Source organism: Balaenoptera physalus, assembly GCF_965194825.1.
Source record: "Balaenoptera physalus genome assembly, chromosome: 4".
NCBI classification, from domain to species: domain Eukaryota; kingdom Metazoa; phylum Chordata; class Mammalia; order Artiodactyla; family Balaenopteridae; genus Balaenoptera; species Balaenoptera physalus.
The window spans coordinates 75,038,997-75,063,152 of NC_138891.1; the positions used below are offsets into that span (position 1 = coordinate 75,038,997).

General features: G+C 35.3%; 2 protein-coding genes across 18 annotated transcripts in view; one reads left to right on the forward strand and one right to left on the reverse strand.

Moving 5' to 3' along the window:
* LRCH3 (leucine rich repeats and calponin homology domain containing 3) overlaps positions 1-24,156 on the forward strand; it is a 119,899-nt gene that overhangs the window by 76,873 nt on the left and 18,870 nt on the right. For 3 of the 17 annotated variants that reach the window (XM_082458555.1, XM_082458566.1, XM_082458562.1), the window contains 9 exons: positions 3,545-3,596; positions 3,982-4,131; positions 7,460-7,510; positions 9,184-9,237; positions 13,462-13,533; positions 17,263-17,311; positions 18,167-18,274; positions 19,785-19,903; positions 20,562-20,699. In XM_082458555.1, coding sequence (XP_082314681.1) covers positions 3,545-3,596; positions 3,982-4,131; positions 7,460-7,510; positions 9,184-9,237; positions 13,462-13,533; positions 17,263-17,311; positions 18,167-18,274; positions 19,785-19,903; positions 20,562-20,699 — 793 coding nt within the window. The remainder of the gene's footprint in view (positions 1-3,544; positions 3,597-3,981; positions 4,132-7,459; positions 7,511-9,183; positions 9,238-13,461; positions 13,534-17,262; positions 17,312-18,166; positions 18,275-19,784; positions 19,904-20,561; positions 20,700-24,156) is intronic. The other 14 variants (XM_082458570.1, XM_082458560.1, XM_082458568.1 and 11 more) reach the window with 9 other exon arrangements.
* The window catches only part of DRC9 (dynein regulatory complex subunit 9), a 67,803-nt gene continuing 64,353 nt past the window's right edge, over positions 20,707-24,156 (reverse strand). Inside the window, exon 12 of the mRNA XM_082458674.1 lies at positions 20,707-21,698. Within this exon, the coding sequence (XP_082314800.1) occupies positions 21,679-21,698 (20 nt within the window). The 3' untranslated portion in view covers positions 20,707-21,678. The remainder of the gene's footprint in view (positions 21,699-24,156) is intronic.

The window sequence follows — 24,156 nt, forward strand, 5'->3', positions numbered from 1 at the left end:
TGACAGGCTAAATCCTTCTCACATTTTGAATCTCTGATTTCCCTTTCTGCCACATCTCACAAACTCTCTTGCCTCCTCTTCTGCTTTTAAGGACTTGTATGATTATATTAGGCCCACCTGGATGAGGTCAACCAATTAGTAACCTTAATTTCGTCTACAAAGTCCTTTCTGACGTGTAACATATTTATTAGAGTAACACACCAGAGTGGAGATCGTGGGGGCCAAAAGTCTGCCTACCAAACCTTAATCCATAGTTCCTGTTTTTACTTCTTTTTAGAATCTGTGGATTCTTTATTTTTATGGCATTTTAGCAACGCATTTTAAAAGATTACTTTATTGAACAGTTTTTTTGTTTCCATTGGAAGAGTCATTCAGAGTATCTAATCTGCCACAGTGCTAGAAACTGAATCAATGATTACTTTTAATTGGGTGTCTCAAAGCATTAGACCTTAATACAGTCTTTGGATAAGAACTCCATACTTTATCCCAATAATCAGTTAAGCTCTAAGATCAATACATAACTTCATTTGTTTTAGTTAGATATGTACTAAATATCTTCTTTGTGCTAAGTACGTTTTTAGATATTGGGAAATAGCTGTGAACTTTGAAAGTTCCTGTCCTCCTAGAGTTTACATTCAAATGGAATCATGAATTAGAACCTAGAAAAACAAAATCACCTCCGAATGACTGGCAGCTCTCAGGCTCACAAGACTTGTCTGTAACCTGAGTAATATGTTAACCAAAAAAGTTGATCAGTCCTCCAGTTACAAAGACTGAGAGGAATTGAGTCAGTTTACATATTGCTACTTGCTCATTAGTCATTGCTGAAAAGTTGCTTACCTGTTTTTTTCTCCTAATTCTCCTCCCCTCCCATCACCCACCATGTACATTTCTTCCTACCTACCCCTCCCACACACAAACACAGACACTACTTGCCTGGGGGATAGTAAAGGTAGGGGGATACATTAAAAGTATTATGATAAATTGGTAAGTGTTTTATAGTTATTTGCTAAGATGGATTAAATAAACTTGAAGTTAAAACTAACAAAATTATCATTCATTTTATATATCAAAAAAAAATTTTTAAGGGCTCACTTATAATTTGATTGGCATTTTAGTTCAGGAGAGATGCTAATGTCAGGCTAGGTCCTGGGAAGTTCATTAATTTCTATTAGAAGCAGTATAGAATTACAGAACAGTTGAGTAATACCTGGAAATTTTTAGTTTCATGTTAGGTAGACAAAACTAGAAAAGCTACTCATATTAAATGTGGTTTTATGAACAAAGACAAGCAGAAGGGCAGTTCAGAGTCTGCTTCTTACTCTGCTCAAATAAGTTCAAGATTTAAAAAGGCATATAGTTACCTGTGTTTTTGTTTCAGTATCCCATACTTTTTGAGGGGAAGATGCCACTGCCATTCATTTAAACAATATTTCTTGAGCACTGCAGCCGTCTGGCTGTGTTCTAGGTCCCTGATATCATAAAGCTAATCTTTTAATGGATGTAGACAAGTATATGTAACAAGTATTTGTCAGGAACTGCTAAGTGCTATAAAGAAAAATAAAGCAGGGTGAAAGAGTAGAGTCAGAGCAGGGGGAGAGTGAGAGCAATTTTATGAGGTAATAATATTTTGATAGAAACCTAAAAAATAGAGGGATCAAGCACTCTGGCTTATCTAGGGGAGGAACAGTCTAGGCAGAAGCCCTGACAGAGGAACATGCTTGGTATGTTCAAGGAACACTAAAGAGTGTTATCAAGGCAGAACAGGTTTGGACTGTGAGATGAGAATTAAGTTGTGGTTATGTTCTACTTAAGGTGCCTGCTAGACATTCAAGGGGAGTTATCAAGTAAGCAGGTAGATACATAAGTTTGGAGTAAAGGGGAGAGAATTAGGGCTTAAACAACCAGCAAAAGAGGCTTAAGCAGGAAAGGTCATGAGGATAGGAGAGGGTGGTATCCCAGAGGCTAAGTGAAGAGAGCATCTCAAGACATGTGGAGAGAGATAAGCAGTGTCACACATTCTGCTGGTAGGTTCAGTAAGGTGAGGGCTGAGAAGTAACTATTGGATTTGGACATGTAAAGCCTCAGACTTGAAGAGAGCAGTTTTCAGTGAAGTTATGAGGACAGATCCAGATTGGTGTGGGTTCAAAATAAAATGGGATGAAATGAAGTAGAAACAATGGATTTAACCAGCTTTTTAAAGAGGTTTTGGTATAAAAAGAGAGTAAAGAAATGGGAGTAGAAAGAAGGTGTATATTAAAAGGTTTTGCTTGAAAAGCATTATTAAAACATAGTGTTCAAATCAGGGCACATAAACCCACTTGGGATGGGTTTACATGGTCCTTTCTGGGTTTTTTGGTGTCATTTATCTACAGATGGCCAATAAAAGCTATAGGAAATGTTAACAGTGAAATTAGTAGTTTGGGACAAATTTACAGTTAATGCCAGTTATTCTTCTCCCAGACTAGTATATAGTACTGGAGTCACTCATCTCTCATTATTGGTTATATCCCAGTTAAAAGTCTTACCCTACCAACCCACTCTCTTCCTCTTATCTTGTCAGACTTGTGACTGAGGATGCACTGATTAGGAGTGCTAGGATAAAGGTTGACAAGGATTAGTAGAAAGTTAAGGAAGTTTTTCCCTAGCTTTAACATTATTTTAAACCTTGTGTAGGAAGTTATTAAGTAATTTATTTGGTAGTTATTTATTCTGTTCCTTTTAAAAATTATAAACATAATTTATTCTGTCAAAAGTTTTTTTAATGGCTAGAAATTTTTTTTAAAAAAGAATTTTGTGAAAACCTCAAAGATTTGGAACCAATATAAGAAAAAAAAGTGGCATGAAAGAGTATAGTAGAATAGCTTAAGTTTTTGTTTTCTTACATATTATGTTTTTAAAATTCAGGGATTACAACAGGGAATATATATCGAAGTATAAGAGTTAACACTGATAAAACCGAGAAGCAAGTTTTACTATTTTTTTTTAAGCATCAAATCAGGTTTCATGTTTTTCTAAAAGATAAAAATCAACAAAATCTTTACTTTCGTTGTTAAAATTGCTTCTTCAATTAAAATGGGAGTAGGAGTGCTTTAAACGTACAGTTACAGGTTCTGTAGTATTCCAGATTTCTGCTGATAAAATGGCTTTGTGTATAAACCATCTCCATTTACATGTATCTTGTTTCAGTCATGGTAGTAAGATTATAGTTCTGTGTGCTGTAAAGAAACGATATTGTTTGAGAAGTGATCTCAAATAACCGTATTGTCAGCACTGGCTGTCATAGACAGTTGTTAGCTATCTGTAGCTTCATCAGTGATATCATCACATGAAATGTGAGTTGGAGACATCAGGTGTTCCTGTAGCTTAATTTAGTGACTTGGGCTCAAGTTTACAAAATGCAGTTGGTCTTTCAGTGCTGACCAGACAGTTTGCCTGCTGATTAATAGAAAGCTGCATTAACAATAAAATTCTACTTGTCTTTTATCTATCTGTCTGTCTTATCAAAGAGTTTTTTCTTTCCTTTTTTTCTTTTTTGGGTCAGGGTTCCAGCTGAGCCATCTTCTCTCTTATCACTATCACCGAGTCATAATCAGGTAAAAACATTTTTTTCAGTTTTAGTTTGTGGGTTTTTTTTTAATTAAGATGGTTTTCTTCTTTTATAATACTTAAATTACAGTTAACTGCCAAATATCTATAAATTTCATTACCTGTCTCTTCAATCTACAGTTAATATAATATGTGCACCTTATGCTGGTAACAGTGTTTTTAGACACCAGACAGAAAATAAGTCTTTATAATACATGTAAGAACACAGTGCAAAGATGGGAAAAGATTAGCAATAAACACATCTGAAGAAATGCTAGGTGACTGCAAAGTAAAAGTTGCTTGGGTCAGCAGTAGTTTCCCAAATTGATAAAGAATATTGGTAAGTTGATCTTTATCGCTACTTACATATGCAAAATGATACTTTTCTTCTAGTTTTCACATGCAGACTTGGAACTTCATCGGAGAAGAGAACAATTAATAGAACGTACTCGGAGAGAGGCACAACTTGCTGCCCTACAGTATGAGGAGGAGAAAATAAGGACCAAGCAGATTCAAAGAGATGCTGTCCTGGACTTTGTCAAGGTGAGTCCTTTGGATTCATTGAATGATATTCCTAAAGTTTCTTAGAAGTAAGTGCTTATTTGTTTTTCTGAGGATGTCAGGTTTTATTGTCTTAATAAAAAAAAAAAGAGTTGATATCTTAATTACAAGAATTCTCAAGTAAATAGTATAACTGTCTCCTGCTTGTGATTAGATTAATTGTCCTCATATGTAGATAGGCTTGAGGACAATCAGAAGTGATTTATCTTGCTTTTAGGACAGTGATAGTCTCTACTCTTAACTACCTGTCTATCATTAGACATATCACTTTACTGTCCAGCTGCCATTTCCTAAATCTCTAGTACATCAAGAAAGTGAAAATGCTATATGTAAACTTTAAAGTGCCATGCAAATATAAACTATTGTTATCTGAACCTATCACTGACTTCCTTACCTCTAAGGAATACCAAAAATTTGCAAGGCTCACAGGCTTAATACTTTAGTCATCTTTGATTCTTTACTTTCTGTTTTCTCCACATCTACTCAATTAACAACCCCTGTTAATACTTCTTTTTTTAATCAGCCTCTATAGTTGCCTCTAAACCTGGTTCGATTTTTTGCCTATGTTACTTAAGTCTTTGTTCTGAAATCACCTTGCAATTTTTTCTTTATAGTTAAATAATTATTTATATTTTTGCTTGTTTAATATCTGTCTCTCCCAGGAATTACCTGGTGGTCCAATGGTTAGGACTCCACGTCCTCACTGCGAAGGGCCTGGGTTTGATCCCTGGTCGGGGAACTAAAGTCCCACAAGCCACGTGGTGTGGCCAAAAAAACACACACACACACACACACGCATGCACACACACACACACACACACATATATATAACATATCTGTCTCTCCCATTTATCCATAAACTCCATGAAGACAGGGACCATGTCTGTCATGTTTATTCACTGCTATATTCCTAGATTTAAGCAGGTCTTAGCCCCTAGTAAAGCTCAATAAATATTTTTTAAATGAATGATTGAACAAATGAATCACTCATCCTCTAAATGCTTTCTCTTTTGTTTCGTAACTCTAGCCAAAGTATATCTTCTTTAAGTACCATACACATGATAAATTCTCTTATATTTTTTCAAATGTATCAAGCCTGTGATGATGATCTCTAATGCTCAGGGAGGATAACAATTTTCCTAAGGTTAAATACTCAGCTAATAAGTGGCAGAGCAAAGATTCTAATCAAGACAGGCTGAACAGAAAATGGAAATAAAGCTGATGGAAAATAAACAGTTTTCTCGATGGTAACTAGACTTATCATGGTGATCACTTTGTAATATATAGAAATATCAAATCACTGTCTTTTGCACCAGGAACTAACATAGTGTTGTAGGTCAGTTATACTTCAAAAACAAACAAACGGACAAACTAATAGAAAAAGAAGTCAGAATTGTGGTTACCAGAGACAGGGCATGGGGGAGGGAGAATTGGCTGAAGGTGGCCAAAAGGTACAGACTTCCAGTTATAAGACAAATAAGAATTAGGGATGCAATGTACAAAATATATGTTAAATGTGAAAGTTGTTAAGAGAGTAAATCCTAAGAGTTCTCATCATTTCATCATTATTTTCTTTTTCTTTTGTTAATCTTTATGAGATGGTGGATGTTCACTAAACTTATTGTGGTAATCATTTCATCACGTATGTAAGTCAGATCATTATGCTAGTACACCTTAAACATCTCAATAAAACTGGAAAGAAAAAAAAAAAAAAGGACAGGCTGGCTCCAAACCCTGGTCTATGACCAGAATGCTATACTGACTCTCAGTAAATGATAATGGCTAACACATACTATGTCCTAAGTGTTGTTCTATGCATTTTACATAAATTAACTCATTTAGCTTGCCTTCTGTAGAAGTCATATAACTAGTAAGAGATAATTATGTTGTAGATAGCCTTGATTAAATGTCAAATTAGAGTTTGATCTTGAACAATTAGGCAGAAAAGAACAATTTTAGTTCTTAAGCAGGAGAAAAACAAGACAGGGAAAAAACTAATCTACTCATGTTAGAATATGTTAGAAAGAGATGAGGAAAGAAGGAAAATGAAATAGAGAGTAATTGCAATAATTAGATTAGGGTACAAAATGAAGGCATAAGACTAGATGATTTCTAAGTTTCCTAAGGAAAGGCAGTGTTGTCCTGTGGTAAGGGCTTAGAATCGGAAATATCTGAATTTGAATCCAGCTTTGCTACTTGGTATGTGCTTGACTTTTGGAAAGTTACTGAGCCATTCTGTGCCTTTATTTTTCTCATATGTTTAATGTTTAACTATTAACTATTTCAGAATTATTATGGCTGCACCTAGTACTTTTACTAGTATGGTGTATGCTGCACCCCCTACTACCACAAAGGGTTTTATAAATTAACTATAAGAGAGATTTCAAGAGAAGCATCATTATGTCTTATACATAGATGTGTAGTGAATGTTGAATAAATCACTGAAAATGAGTGGAAAAAAAAGGTTCCAAAGCAAGGGTTTGAGGCTAAAAGAATGGTTTTAATGGGAGTTAGCTTTGTGGAAAGAATGTCGGATTTGGGGTCAGAAGGCATAGGTGCAGATCTCAATTATGCTACTTACTAACTTTGTAACCTTGCACATATCATATAACCTCTCTATCCTCAATTTTCTCATCTTTAAAAGAATATGATTATGATGTTTGTTTATCTCACAGAATAAGAAGAATCACTTGAGATACTGTGTATAAGAACACATTGTAAAACACTCACTGTACAGATACTGTGATATTATTAATTGACATAATAACAGAAATTAGCAAATTGGGGGGAAATACCCAGTTAGTATGGGAAATTGAGGGGTTTTTTTGGTTATGTTGAACAGGAGATGACAGTGGGGTTTCTAAGTAGAGAGTTTCCACAGGCATTTGAAAATGCAAGCCTGAAATTTGGCTGATAGGAGAGAGCTAAAGCTGTTAGCATTAGAGTGATATTTGAAGCCATTAAAGAAAGAGAGGATGATTTCATTGAGAGAATTTAGTGAGAGATTACTACTCTGTGAATGTGTTTATATCCATGTACATATAAAAAACATAGTTTTTAAAAATTTCTCTTTATAGATGCTTATAGACACAGGAAAATACTGTTTGTCAGCTTATTGCTTTTCCTCATTTAAATTGTAAGCTATTTAAGGGAAAGGGCAGCTTCTTTTAACCAGTAAATCTAGAAAAATACCATACACGAGAGATACAGAGATTAATGTGAGTGATCATTTTAGTAAATAGCATTTTTCATTCCCAGTGTTCTAGATTCTGACCAGCTTCCCTTTTTTGGGGGGTGTGGGGTTATATAGCAAAAAGCGTCACAAAGTCCACAAAAACAACAGCCCCCCTTAGACGGTGAGGTAAGTTTATATCATCACCTTTCTTTGGAACTTTTTATTATTGCAATGAAAATGAAATGTTTTGCATGTGATTATCATATGTTTTCAGTGATCAAAATATTGCCATTTTCTTTTTTCCCCCTCACAAAATTCTCCTTACTAGGGAGAAAAAGACACAGGCCAGGAAGTTTATCAGAATCTATAGATCGGGGTTTTTTAAATCTATACACATCCGTCTGGAGATTATTTCCCTCCTCCCATCCCAGCAGAGTTATCATCTCCCTCATCCATTTTCAGAGCTACTGTGTAATGAGAGATGGTCCTGAGAGCTGTATCTGGCACACGTGAATGGTGTCGGTATTAAACAAAAAACTCTACATAGTATTTCAGCTTCAGTGCTCATTTCCTGTGTGTATATTATTGATTATACTTTGTACACATTAGTTTTATAATATTAAGTAGTAAATTTTCATTACAAAGTAACATGTAAGTAACATGTAACCTTTTAAAAATCTATACAGCTAGATTCTGTATTATAATGATGTCCTAGCAAAAAGAAAAAAACAAACTAGATTGTAAATTTTATTGTTTTAACGTGTGTGCACATTTAGTGACATTTACATTTTGAAATAAAATTTATGATTCATTATTTTTTTAAAACTCTGTGCACCTATTTTGACTTGTTAAAATGAAGCTTATTACTAAATGAATATTTTTTTGTACTTGGCTTTTTCATTAGCTATTTTCCTTTATCTTTGCCTTCTTATTTTTTCAATTTATGATCATTACTTCCTTAAAAAATGCATAAAGGCATTATTTCACGTGAGTGTTGACTTTGCTTTTTGTAAAATAAGTTATTTGAAAACCTAACACATGGGGCTTTACAAGCATCAATCTTCAGCACAGTGTTTTCAAAGCACAAGTGTTTCTGGAATGGTAAAATGTATTGTTTGAAATGTTTTAAATTATCCATTATAAAGTTTTTTAAAATTTTATTGGACATATAATAACTATTTTTGGTCATTTATTTGAGAGCTTATGCATTGGTATAGTACCTGAAAGATTCACTCAAGCACTTTCAGTTGTCTTTTCTTCACATGGTAATAACTCTGTACAAACCTTTGACAATCAAAGTTTGATAAGTTAATACACTCTTCCTTTTTTACCCAACATTTCCTTCTTACTGGTCATTCTGGAGTAATTCATTATCTGAAAACTAAAGCTCCTCAGGAAAATAACATGTGTAGTTTTAAAATTTCCAGTTGTACCCTTGTTTTGTCTGAGAAAGGTAATGAAGAGATGCCTAGACTAGAAATCATGACTCTTGGGTTTATTGTTTTGAATTTGTCACTAGCTCACTAAATGACCACAAATTCTTTATGTTACTGCTACATCTTCAGCTTTCTCTTCTCAGAACAGAGAATAATTCCTGCTCCCCTTCTTGCTTTAGAAAGTTTTTATGCAATAAGATCATATTTGAAGTTGTTTAAGTTCTTTAGAAGAAAACCGTTACCCAGAAACAACTTACTAGCTATTTTAATGCATGAATTCTGAATGATTGTGAATGTGGTCCTGTATGTCAGCATCTCCACAAGTATGTGTTAATATGTCTCTTTGCTTGTGTATTTGTGAAACTCGTCATGTGTGTGCATAGCTTGTTTTTGACATTGCTTCATTTTTCTCCACCTCTCCAGTGTCCCTTCCCATCCAGAAGGTCTCAGCACACTGATGATAGTGCCTTGTTAGTGGTAAGAACCTTGCACAAAATGGAGTTTTACATTGCTGTGTCGAGATTTGGGGAATAGCTATTGTACTTTTCATTCTGAATTGATCTAAATACCATAAAACATGATGAGCATCATTACTAAATGCTTTACAAATAGCTAGAACTGTCTCCCTACATTACTTCTCATGATTTACCCAGTGTTCCAAGTGTTCTGCAGATATGATTCAAATATCTTTGTTAGTGTTTCCAAAAGTAAAACATTTGCATTGAGAACCATGTTGGCTTTGTATGTGTGTTTGGAGGAGAGGGAATAATATATTTGTTTTTTAAATGTTGTTTCTAATTCCAGGTGAACTTTATGAATCACTGTTTTGTCTTATAAGTCACCTGTATGATGAATGGTTCCCTTACTTCATGATGCTAATTATACAAATGTATATTTGGCATCCTATTTTATTATCTATTTTAACCTACTGAAAATCCCAAACTTTTAGATCTCAAGATTATCCCTCCATACCCATTTTATATTTTAAACTCAGGGAAACATTAACTTGGAATGCTGTCTACTGATCATTTTTAACATTGGTTTACTGTTTTTTAAATTTTGTATTTGATTTTATTGGACACATGCAAATTTAGAAGATACCTTAAAACACACTGGTTTACTTTTATTGCCTGTTTCATCAGCTGAAAATGAGTATAACTTCAGAGCTTTATTGAGAGTCTTACTTTTATCAGCTTTGCAAGAGAATTCTAACCATGTACATAATTGCTTTTCCTATCATGTTTTATGTTATTTTTTTCACCATAGTATTGAAAACTAGCAGTTCAAAAGCCTATTGTCTGTAGCAATTCCTGTCTTAGGAGCTAGTAACTGCCGCCATTGTGCATACTACTGCATGAACTACATACTTGAGCATGAGATTTCTATTACATAAACTTTCATTGTCAGAATTTCTGTGTTCTGTAATCATCATTTCCTTTAAGATGGCTAAAGCACATTTTAACTGACAGTCTTATAAAGAAGTAAGCCTCTGGAGTTTTAGTCAAAGCTAATTGGCATGAGAAGCAAATAACAATTTAATGTAGAAAAATATTGAGAGCCTATGATGATCCAGACACTTTACCAGAATTATCTCATTCACTCCTCACAGCAGCCTTAAGAGTTAAACTTATCACCATTTTACAAATGATTACTGAGGCACAGAATGTTTTGTCCAGAATGTGACTTCTCCAGGGTCACAGCTAGTAAGTACAAGGCTGGGTTCAAATCTAGATCCGGGTGACTTGAGAACCTGCATGAACACTTTGCTATATTGCCTCCTGTACTGTAATTGAAAACACTTTGAAACACTTTAGGAAACTGAAGATGAGATTTAATAACACACATAGTAAGTGTTGAATGCCCAGGCGCTTTTGTCAAGGAAAAAGTGGAATTTGGAAAAACAATAAAATCCCCTTAGCGTGAAATTTGAAATTTCAGCCATTTTCAAAATACATACACTTTTATTTTACTTAACAGTATTCATGTCTGGCCTAAATTAGACGGCCTTTACAAACAAGAACCATGTCTCACATATTTTTGCATGCCAAATAGTGCCCAACGTGTATAACAAAAAGTCATTTTTAAAATCATACCTCTGATCTTCTCAAAACTACTTTTCAGTGGCTTCATATAGTAGAATAAAGTTCATATACTTTTTTTTTTAGATTTATTTATTTTTTTGGCTGCGTCAGGTCTTAGTTGCAGCACGTGGGCTTCTCTGTAGTTGTGGCGTGAGCGTTTTCTCTAGTTGTGGCGCGCAGACTCCAGGGCGCGTGGGCTCTGTAGCTGTGATGCGTGGGTTCCAGAGCGTGTGGGCTCTGTGGTTTGCAGCACACAGGCTCTCTCGTTGAGGCACGCGAGCTCAGTAGCTGTGGCGTGCAAGTTTAGTTGCCCCGCGGCATGTGGTATCTTAGTTCCCCAACCAGGGATTGAACTGGTGTCCCCTGCATTGGAAGGCAGATTCTTTACCACTGGACCACCAGGGAAGTCCCAAAATCCATATACTTCTTAACACAGCCTACAAACCCTTTAGAGTAGGTTCCAAACTTCTTAACATGGCCTATAAGCTCCTGTGTACTCTGGGTATTATGTATCTCTCATCTCTGGGGTCATGCTATATCAGCATTTTTTCAGCTCTGAAAATATGGCAAGCCCTTTCCCACCTCAGGATCTTTGCAAATGATGCTCCCTCTGCATGGAATGCCTCTCATTCCCTGCATATACCCCTTGGTTAATTCCTACTGATCTATCTGGTATCAGCTTAAATGTCACACCCTTCAAATGGCTTTTCTGCAACACGCCTACCCCCAAATCAAATTTGTCTCCACTGTGTTTTTTTTTTCGTCATAGTACTTTTAGATAGGTGTCTATTGTTTTGTATCTCCCCCTCTCCCCCACCCCCTATAGACTACTAGACTGTAAGCTTCATGGGCACAGGGATATTCTCTGTTGCATTTACCTATGTATACTCAATCCCTATCGTAATTCCTGGGATATAGTAGTTGCTTAATAAATAATTCCTGAGTGAACATGTATTCTGTACATCTAATAATTGCTCATTAGGGGAGTTCCCTGGTGGTCTAGTGGTTAGGATTCGGCGTTTTCACTGCAGTGGCCCCAGTTCAGTCCCTGGTCGGGGAGCTGAGATCCCACAAGCTGCATGGTGCCGCCAAAATAAAAAAATAAAAAATAAAATCACGATCAGAAAAAAAATCTCAAAAAAATTGTTTCAAGATGAGAAGTTCTGATGATATAGCAAGTAAATGTTGGATTTGATTTAAAGCCCTTGAAATATGGGATTTGAAATAACTGTTAGTAATGTTTAATATCAGTTACACTAACATTCTCTTAGGATTGCCCTTCAGGCTTCTGTTGCGTTCATGTATGTCCCATATGTATCTATATCCCATCTCTAGATACTAGAAAGGATCTAGGTTCATTTCACTTCCTCTTCCTTCCATCCTTTTTTCCTTCTTTGCCAGCATAGTGGCTAAAAGCCTTTTTATATTTGAGATTGACAGTAATTCAAGTCCATTTGATCATAAGGAGGCCCAGAAAATCTAAACAGGTGAAGGCATATACAATGTAAGACTGCTGTCACAGCCTTGTTCTTTGGTACATTTCTTTCCTCACTTTCTTCTGCCTTAAGATAATGTTGCAGTGTGTGTTACATGCTTTTTTTTGCACACACGAAAAAGACATTGCTATCTATCAACTTATTAAAAATATAGTTGTGTTTATTATATTGACCATCCTACTCACCTTTTCCTAAACACCACGTGTGTTCTTGTTCATTTATCCGTTATTCATTTATTCATTATTTGTGATTGTAGTTTAAATTTTTAAAAATTATTTAACTTATAAAGGCTTTAATATCTTTAAGCCTTTGGCATTTTTAATAGATACAATCTTACCCAAGCGCCCTTTGTAAAAGTTCTGTCTTCTCTGATTTTCACTCCCCACCAAATGAAAAAATTGTCATGTTTTGAGCAGCTTTTATCTGTAATCAAAATTCTATACAATAGATTCTAACACTTACTGTCTCTAATTATATCTCTAATATATCTAACTAGTTTTATGTAGGCTGGTGAAAGGATAAAGGATTCAAAGAAAAGGAAAATTGTACTTAACTTCTCAGAGGTCATTTGGACTTTTACAGAAGCAGAAATGAAATGCTGGTTCATCCTTAAGGTGTGATGCAAAATCCTCATGTCCTGGCTTCTCACATCAGAGCCATAAAACTGAATTATAATAAATCTAATTTGGATTAATATTGAAAAGATGTTGCTCTTATTCATGCCAATTCTGATCAGTTAAAATGAGCTCTTTGACTGGATTTGTTTCCCCTGTCATAGAAACAGCACAGGACTCATTTGTTTCTAAGGCTATTTTGCTAAAAAAAATTTGATGTACTCAGTTTTATTTCTATATAAAATCGTGTTTAATAAATCTTGCCTTTCATTTCTTGATTAATGTGGTATGAGGTATTGAAATAATTTGAATTAAACAGGTGGAAAACTGTGTTTAATAAATTATAGGGTTTTTTCCCCCCAACTATTCTCTTTCTGCCCTATCAATACCTTAGTAAACCATTTGAAAGTTTGTCAGTGACCTTTCCTTTTCTCTGCCTGCCTGCCTGCCTGACATTTTGCTAACATAAATGCTGCCTTCTGTTTCTTCTCTTTCTCTTTTGCAATTTAGTCGCTGTCAGGTGTGAATCACGTGGGCTGTGCTGCTACCCTGCCTCATTCTTCTGCCTTCAGGCCTCTTAAGGTATATCTTGTTACTGTAATTTATCAGGAACTTTGAAGAGGAGGTTTGCAGGGGAGGTCTTAAATTTCCCAATGGATTGGTCTAACAACAGTCTGAAATCTAGAATTGTATGAAATATAACTAAGCTTATGAAACTAAGTTTAACATTAATATCACTTGAACTTTTTTGGAAGTTTTATTATGCCAGAAACATAGAGCCTTTGTTAATTCTTTATATTGAGATTTTTGTTTGAAATGTCCTTCTAATTTTCTTATCAAAGGGTTGGGGTTTTTTTGTCATGAGTTACTATGTTATTTTGGTTAATATATGATATTGAGTTAACTCTGTTGTCTAATGGGCATGCAAAATAATTTGAGTATCAGTCCCCCAAAGTGTCACTGCCAAAACCCTATTACAGTAGAGGTCAGCAAGCTATGGTCCCTAGGCCACCTGTTTCTGTGAATAGTTTTAGTGACATACAGCCACTCCCATTTGTCTATGGCTGCTTTTGCACTTAAAAGCAGAGTAGGAATAGTTACAATGGAGATCATATGGCCTGTAAGTCTAAATTAAAAACCTGTGGTATTTTATTTTTTAAAGGCCTCTAGGGATGGTAATTCCATACTTATTATCATATGATACCTAAGAAATGATTCATAATCCTGACTGTCAACAAGGTCCTCTCCTTGTCTAACTTATATCTGTCTCCTGTGGTTTACACCTATTTCTTCTTGTCTTTCCAGAGTGGAGATTTTCTAGTTACTTAGCAGTCCTTATGTGGAGAATCTTTATATTTGAAAACTATTATGATGCCGCCCTTGTCTTCTCTGTAAATAAGCTTTGGCCCTTTTATGTGCCTTTCCTAGCCTGTTTGTCCTTATGAACTTTCACAAGTTCTCTGCCCTCCGTTTTGACTCCACAGTTCCCAACTAGAAATATATCCCTCATTAGAGCCCACGTGGTACTGAGCATGAAACAAGGGTTATTCACGTCTTATGCTGAGCATTAGGTTGGCTTTTTCCATTTTGGTATTCATTTTGCTCAGTATCCATTGTAATTCTGAGATGTTTTAGTTATATTCCTAAATGATAATTAATTTCTAAACTTTGTATCTTTTGTTTTCCTAAATACTTAATTTTGCTTTTCGAACATTTAAAATTTTCTAATTTCCCGGAATACTTTCAAATTCTTGCGTCATGTCCTTCTAAATGCTGACCCCAACTTTATAACATCTGTAAACCTGATAAACCTTCTCTCTGGTTATTATTGAAGCTACACATACCTGGATGACTCCTGAAGAAACTTTATAATTCTCTTCTATATTTACCTTTTGCTAGCCTTTCTCAGCTAGGTTCCTTATTTGAACTACAAAGAAAATTATTTGAGGGACTGTTTTCAAAATTTTTCCAAGGAAGGTGTATAACTAGTACCATTCTAGGTATATAGGAGAAAAGTTAATTCGTTACACTCAGTGGATACCTTAGGGCATTGGAGCTTATCCTCCCCTAGAATTACAGTTGAGTAAGGCCAAATCTGAATGTGCCAGAAGTTGTGTAATGTCTAACATTCTTCCTGTCAGACCTGCTCCACTGTCAAATGATTAGTTTAAAAATATTTATTCTTTATTTTTTGGTATCTCAGTTACTTTGCAGCAGGTATATACTATATTTAGGCATGATTTTATTTCTTTTGTTGCTTAACTAGGCACTAAAAGTTGACTTTGTATCAGTTTCCATTTTTTGCTCTCCAGTTCTCCAAAAGTTCTCAGATATACTAGTCAATGGCCTCAGCGTGATTTGAATTATTTCAGTATCCTAGAATGTAAGCAGTTAGATTTATAGTTTCAATAAAAATATATTTTTTAAATCACCATTTTGTAAGTCCCCTCTTTTCTGGCTTTGTTTTTCATTACACCCAACTGTATGTTATCTTTTGGTATTCTTGGAGGTAGAGAACATTTGCTGCCATTCAGTGGAATGTGTTTCAGCTCTTCCTTCTAATCTAATAGAGTTGTCTAATAACTTTATCGTTTCATTCCTAAATATGTTAAAAAGTTTCCAGTCTATCTCACTGTAATAGGCCTTTTTAAATTAAAAAAACTTTTTTTTTCATCTGTATCTGGAATAATCTCTACTTTTTATGTTTTTCTGTTTGTACCATTGGTCCTAGCTTTCTCCTTCCTACCTCATCTTCCTTGAAAATAAGGATAGTATTTTGTTTCCTTAAAAAGATATCCAGCTTTTGCCTCATTGGCCCATTTATTCCTTTTACTAGAGCCTGTTGCTCTTATTTTAAATTAAATTTGTTATTTAAATTTTCATTTCTTCTCAGCATCCTAAACTTAGTTTATTGGCATCTTTAAACTTGATGAACATGTTGTATTTTTCACTAATGAAGATGTAATACATTGCTTCACTCAAGAGCGCAGCTTAGTTTTTAAGTCTTAATTCTTGGCCTAAGAGTATCAAACCAAGGAATCATTACCACAGAATTGTCTTTCAGATCAGTCCAAGAATTTTCTCAACAGCATGGCTTCTGTTTATTTATTTATTTATAGCAGTTTAAATTTCCTGTCATCATTAATCTCACCTGACCCAACTCCAACTTCAGATAAAAGATTTCTGAAAATATTGAAAACCAAAAGGGAGAAAAAAGCATGGGAGTGTGTATGTGTGTGTGTATTTGTGTGTGTGTTTTAAAGTCATTCTGTTCAAAAATGTGTCTCAGTTATCATAAATGATTGAGTGCAACTCATTGATTATTGAATATAACTAGCTATCAAGGCCTGAAAACCTGTTGTTATTCTAGCTTTTCTTGATTCTACTCCTCTGCCAAGTCTTCAGTATTTTTAACCCAGCTAACCAACGCTTCCTTTTAAATTAGCTTAACTCCATTCCCTTTTTTTAGGTACACTCTATACCAGTTGAGCTAGTTCTTCCTCCTTCTTTACAGTTCCTTTGGTCAATAAATTAAAAACATCTTGGATTCATATACTAGTCTCGAAATACAACTATCATCTTTAAATACCTCATTTCCTAACTGAAATGAAGAAACCTTCATCACTCTTTCTTAAAACATTACTCAAGGAGGGAGGTAGCAATACTTTAGAAAGTATGCCAGAAAAATACTATTATAAAATAAAATTTTATTCTCTTCCATACATTTCCCAATAAAATTTTCTACCTTAGGATGATTTCATTTTTCACAGTCATAGGAAAGGCCTGTTATATAATAGGACTATCTTTAGAGAATGCATTACATAAATCTTGTATTCTGTAGAACTAAATAAAGTTTGGCCTTGGGGGTGTGGTGGGATGTATTGGGAGATTGGGATTGACATATATACACTATTGATACTATGTATAAAGTAGATAACTAATGAGAACCTACTGTATAGCACAGGGAACTCAACTCAATGCTCTGTGGTGATCTAAATGGGAAGGAAATCCAAAAAAGAGGGGATATATGTATACATATAGTTGATTTACTTTGCTGTACAATAGAAACTAACACAACATTGTAAAGCAACTGTACTCCAATAAAAATTAATTTAAAAAAATGTTTGGCCTTAAAAAATATTCAGAATTATTATACCAAATTCTCACTTCTAGACTTAATTTTGGAGGAGAGTTGCATGTTTTTATTCTTTTATTGATATAATCCCAAATGTGGAAAGAGGTACTTTCCATAAATGTGGAAAGTACCTCTTCTTGAATAATAATTATTGATGTATCTATGTTTCTCCACAGAATGATCACAGATCTAATGCTATATCAAGTTCACCTACAACAGAAACAGGTAATAGACACAAAAGTGCAATTAACCACATCCTGATTATAATTCTTTACCAGGATTTTCCTGATAAATTACTCCTTAAATGGGTGTGGCTTCCTTTTCTGAAATGAGAAATCAGACACAAAATTGGGAACTCTGCACATTTTTCACTTTTTAATTCAACTAGTCGTTCAGCCACTCAGCCATTTGATATGAAAAAACGAGCAAGAGCTAGCAGGGCTGTAGGTTTGCAAGAGACTATATTTAATATATTAACATTCATTTTGCCTTTATTGATATACCAAAAGTAACATGACAATTAAAAATACATACAAACAGGGATTTCCCTGGTAGTGTAGTGGTTAGGATTCCAGGCTTTTACTGCCATGGCCTAGGTTCAATCCCTCGTTGGGAAACTGAGATCCCACAAGCTGCGCGGCACAACCCAAAAAAAAATAAAAATAAAAATACATACAAGCAGCCCTCCCACTTTCAGGGTTACTTTTCTTTTCTTCTTTTTTTAAGTATTTATTTATTTGGCTGCTCCGGGTCTTAGTTGCGGCATGCGGGATTTTTAGTTGCGGCATGCGGGATCTTTTAGTTGTGGCATGCGGGATCTAGTTCCCTGACCAGGGATTGAACCTGGGCCCCCTGCATTGGGAGCGTGGAGTCTTAACCTCTGGCTTATGAGGGAAGTCCCGGAGGTTACTTTTCTATACCAGATTTTCTATTAATAAACAAAATTATCATTTTATATCATTGCAATATTTAACTTTTTTCTTCATTTGCCATTTATTGAACTTTTGTCATGTGTCTGTTATTATATTTAATTTTTTTCCATCTTCTTTAATCTTATTTTGCTTTTCCATGCTGATTCAGTTCATCATTCCCCTGCATATTCTTTTCCTGCTGCTATTCAGAGAAACCAGGCCCAGCGCCCTGAAAGCTTCCTTTTCAGAGGAGCTATCAGGGCAGAAACAAATAAAGGTAGGTGGCAGTGCTAAAAGGGGCATTGGGGGGGTGGTGGTTATACAATGACATTATATGTTACATGGTTTTAAACTTCTACCCTGGGAATTCCCTGGCAGACCAGTGGTTAGGACCCTGCGCTGTCACTGCCGGGGCCCTGGTTCAACCGTGGGTCAGGGAACTAAGATCCCGCAAGCTGCGCAGTGAGGCCAGACAAACAAACAAATAAATAAATAAACTTCTACCCTGAGATGTCACCAAGGCAAAAGTTTTAAACTCTGCGTTTGTCTGTGATCTCACCGATATTAAAGGAAGAGAATCTTAATCTCGTTTGAATTCATTTTGGTCAGAAAGTTTCTCAGTACCACCTAAAAGCAGGTTATAGTGTTTGAACAAAAAAATTACTCTTTCAGGGCTTCGGGGAATGTCCCTTCTCTCTGTAGTGTGCTCTTTTTCAGATTTTTCTGTTGGTAAAATCTGTTTTCTGTGTTGTTAAAGAAATGAATCAGTAATTTTAAAAAAAAAGAACTATTTAGTCTCATGGTTTTTAGTTAATGTGGCAAATTTCTGCCTGACCCCCAAAGGTTACCTAGAAGTGGAAACAGACATTTCACTCCCAAAATAACTATTTTTAACATAACTGATAGATACACTCACAGTGAGATTTAAACTCAAACCAGAGATGCACTGCTGGTGGGATTGTTAATTAGCATGGAAAACTGTTTACATTATCTGCTAATGGTGAACCCTTGTATATCCTATGACTAGCAGTTTTGCTTTCTGAAATATGTACACATCTGTACCAAAAGATATGTCCAAATTATTCATAGCAACATTATTCATAATAGCCCCAAACTGAATGTCCATCAACAATAGAATGGGTAAATAATTGTGTATATTTGTACAATGGGATACTAAATAAGCAATGAAAATGAACACATTAATATACACAACAACGTGGATAAATCTTATAATGTTGATCAAAAGAAGCCAAACATAAAAACATACACACATATAATATGGTTTTATAGGTAGAAAGTTCAAAAATGGACAAAACTAATCTGTGGTGTTAGAAGCCAGGAGGTCCATCGTTAGAATTAGAACCTGTGGTACTAGAAATAACTGTTGGGTACTGATGGGTAGGGAACATGAGAGGGTCTCCTCGGTGTTGGTAATGTTACATTTATTGACTTGCTTGTGTCTGCTTTGTGATGATAATTTATTGAGCTGTTTGCTTATGATTTGTCTAATTTTTTGCATGTGATATTTTTCAATAGAAACGTTTTTAAATGGATGTAATCAAACACAAAGTAGTTGAGCCAAATGGGTAATGGACATGTGGTAGTTTTTCATACTATTCTCCCTATTATTGTGCATATTTTTAAATTTCCATAATAAAAACTTTTTTTAAAAGGTCAGTCCAGAAGTAGAAAGTGCTGTACTTTGAAGGAAACTGTGATCAGGTGGATCTGAGTATTTTTGCAGCACTGGCAGTCGCCTTTCTATCTTACATACCAATATTTTTTAGGTCATGCGTCACCCCTCCTTTCATCTTCTGCACCTACCACTGATTTTAAAGATCCGGTAACAAGACAGAATTCAAGACAGAGAGAAGAAGAGCTGGAATTAATAGACCAACTACGGAAAGTATGTACATTGCCTTTGAATTACATTTTTCAGTGATACTGCTGTAGCCCATAATCCTGGCATCACTTGTTCATTCATTTGACTTATAATTTTTAATAGAATCAACAAGTGCCCATTGTGTGCTGTGGTGCCCATTGTGTGATGAATTTTTTCACTTGTTTACTAGGAAAATGAGATGGGTTATTCCATAAAGCTCAACCCCTGACCCTACTCATTTAAAATTTTTTTCTGCCTCATGATTTAAAGAAATCTTGTTAGAGTAATAATAATTCATATGTATGTACACATATACATATATCGATACATACCACACTTACATCATACGTAGTGTTTATTTTAAAATTGGATCTAGTTGTTTTTTGTTTTTTAGTCAGAAAATTGTAAGTGAATTCTGTTGTGGAACTTTGCAGCACTGTCGCCTGGCTGCCATACATATATATATATATATATATATATATATATATATATATATATATATATATATATGATCTCCTTAAATTATTGACTTGGGATAGAAAGATAAAATAGAGATTGTGGTACTTAAGTTATTTGCTTTTTAACTTGATTTCTAATTAAAAATATTCCATTGTGACTCCATTATGTCCTGTGTGTCAGCCACTCTTGAATTAATATATTTCACATTTTCCTGTTCTTTTAGCATATTGAGTACCGGTTAAAAGTATCTCTGCCTTGTGATCTTGGAGCAGCTCTAACCGATGGTGTTGTTCTTTGCCATTTGGCCAATCATGTGCGGCCTCGATCTGTCCCAAGCATTCACGTTCCCTCACCAGCTGTAGTAAGTTTATAATGCTTAAAAAAAGTTGGCTCTTCATCAGACATTTGTTAAGTACAGAGGCAGGCACTGTGGAGAACGCTAAGGGTACAAATATGAACAGAGTCCAGCCCCTGCCTTCCGGGTCTCACTTCTACTAGAGAAAAAGTAGGCATGTAAACAATAACTTAACAGCTGTGTGTGATGTTATGAAAGAGGTATGTAAGAAGTGTGCTATGGGAATACAAAAAAGGGGCCACTTCAACTCTGCCTGGAAAGTTCAGGAAAGCCTTCCCAGAGGAGGTAAAATTTGAACTAATTCTTGATATATGAGTAGGAATTTGCCAGCAGTACAGAGAGGGAGAAGAGCATTCTGGGCATAGTATTCCTAGACTAAAAAGCTAAGGAAGGTCATGGCATATTCAAGGATTTCTTAAGTTGTTCAGAATAGATCATTCACAAGGTGTTGGTGTAAATGGCAGAGGATGTAGCTAGAGAGGTAAGCTAAGGGCCATGTGACAAGGGCTTCATGTCCCATGTCACAAGGGCCTCATGTCCCATGTCAGGGAAATAGAAGTTTATCTTAGTGTAGACAATCAGGAAACACAGAAAGAATTTGAGAGGAATAATGTGATTATAATTACAGTTTAGAATGATGAATATTTCAGGGGTAGAAGTGACATTATTGAGGGACCAACCTCAGGTGGAAAATGAGGCAGAATATGCATTCAAGATGACTGGCAGGTTTTTTTAGACTGCTGGTTAGATATGGACATCAGTATCAGGATGGCAACCACAAGAGAAAGAGCAAGTTTTAGATTGACACAACTCTCCTTTTTCTTCCTTCAAAATTTTTTAATATTTTTTTTCCATTCTTTTTTATTTATTTGGCTGCATCAGGTCTTTGTTGCAGCACACACGATCTTTGTTGCAGCAGGCGGCTCTTTCATCGTGGCAGGGGTTCTCTTCATTGCAGGCTTCTTTCTAGTTGTGGCGTGTGGGCTCAGTAGTTGCGGCGCACACCTTCAAATTTTTATTAAGAAAGATTTCAAACCTTCAGAAAAACTGGAAGAATAACACAAAGAATACCCTTAAAGCCTCCACCTAGAGCTGACATTCATTGCATCTTGCCATCTTGCTTTGTCTATATTTATGCGTGTTCATGTGTGTGTGTGTGTTTTTTTTTTTTTTAGAAATTTCATGTAATGTCTGAAACATTTATATTAACATATTTCCATACATATTTCCATACAAATACAAATATAAGATTTTTAGAAATTTCATGTAATATCTGAAACATTTATATTAACATATTTCCATACAAATAACCCAATGAAAGTTTAGTGTTAGTTGTTTTGTTTGCTTTTTTATACTGCAGGTTCTTATTAGGCATCAATTTTATACACATCAGTGTATACATGTCAATCCCAATCGCCCAATTCAGCACACCACCATCCCCACCTCACCGCAGTTTTCCCCCCTTGGTGTCCATATGTCCATTCTCTACATCTGTGTCTCAACTTCTGCCCTGCAAACTGGCTCATCTGTACCATTTTTCTAGGTTCCACATACATGCATTAATATACGATATTTGTTTTTCTCTTTCTGACTTACTTCACTCTGTATGACAGTCTCTAGATCCATCCACGTCTCAACAAATGACTCAATTTCGTTCCTTTTTATGGCTGAGTAATATTCCATTGTATATATGTACCACATCTTCTTTATCCATTCGTCTGTTGATGGGCATTTAGGTTGCTTCCATGACCTGGCTATTGTAAATAGTGCTGCAATGAACATTCGGGTGCATGTGTCTTTTTGAATTACGGTTTTCTCTGGGTATATGCCCAGTAGTGGGATTGCTGGGTCATATGGTAATTCTATTTTTAGTTTTTTAAGGAACCTCCATATTGTTCTCCATAGTGGCTGTATCAATTTACATTCCCACCAACAGTGCAAGAGGGTTCCCTTTTCTCCACACCCTCTCCAGCATTTGTTGTTTGTAGATTTTCTGATGATGCCCATTCTAACAGGAGTGAGGTGATACCTCATTGTAGTTTTGATTTGCATTTCTCTAATAATTAGTGATGTTGAGCATCTTTTCATGTGCCTCGTGGCCGTCTGTATGTCTTCTTTGGAGAAGTGTCTATTTAGGTCTTCTGCCCATTTTTGGATTGGGGTGTTTGTTTCTTTGATATTGAGCTGAATGAGTTGTTTATATATTTTGGAGATTAATCCTTTGTCCGTTGATTCATTTGCAAATATTTTCTCCCATTCTGAGGGTTGTCTTTTCGTCTTGTTTATGGTTTCCTTTGCTGTGCAAAAGCTTTGAAGTTTCATTAGGTCCCACTTGTTTATTTTTGTTTTTATTTCCATTACTCTAGGAGGTGGATCAAAAAAGATCTTGCTGTGATTTATGTCAAAGAGTGTTCTTCCTATGTTTTCCTCTAAGAGTTTTATAGTGTCCAGTCTTATATTTAGGTCTCTAATCCATTTTGAGTTTATTTTTGTGTATGGTGTTAGGGAGTATTCTAATTTCATTCTTTTACATGTAGCTGTCCAGTTTTCCCAGCACCACTTATTGAAGAGACTGTCTTTTCTCCATTGTATATCTTTGCCTCCTTTGTCATAGATTAGTTGACCATAGGTGCGTGGGTTAATCTCTGGGCTTTCTATCTTGTTCCATTGATCTATGTTTCTGTTTTTGTGCCAGTACCATATTGTCTTGATTACTGTAGCTTTGTAGTATAGTCTGAAGTCAGGGAGTCTGATTCCTCCAGCTCCATTTTTTTGCCTCAAGACTGCTTTGGCTATTCGGGGTCTTTTGTGTCTCCATACAAATTTTAAGATGATTTGTTCTAGCTCTGTAAAAAATGCCATTGGTAATTTGATAGGGATTGCATTGAATCTGTAGATTGCTTTGGGTAGTATAGTCATTTTCACAATGTTGATTCTTCCAATCCAAGAACATGGTATATCTCTCCATCTGTTGGTATCATCTTTAATTTCTTTCATCAGTGTCTTATAGTTTTCTGCATACAGGTCTTTTGTCTCCCCAGGTAGGTTTATTCCTAGGTATTTTATTCTTTTTGTTGCAGTGGTAAATGGGAGTGTTTCCATAATTTCTCTTTCAGATTTTTCATCATTAGTGTATAGGAATGCAAGAGATTTCTGTGCATTAATTTTGTATCCTGCAACTTTACCATATTCATTAATTAGCTCTAGCAGTTTTCTGGTGGCAGTTTTAGGATTCTCTATGTATAGTATCATGTCATCTGCAAACAGTGACAGTTTTACTTCCTCTTTTCCAATTTGTATTCCTTTTATTTCTTTTTCTTCTCTGATTGCCGTGGCTAGGACTTCCAGAACTATGTTGAATAATAGTGGTGAGAGTGGACATCCTTGTCTCGTTCCTGATCTTAGAGGAAATGCTTTCAGTTTTTCACCATTGAGAATGATGTTTGCTGTGGGTTTGTCATAT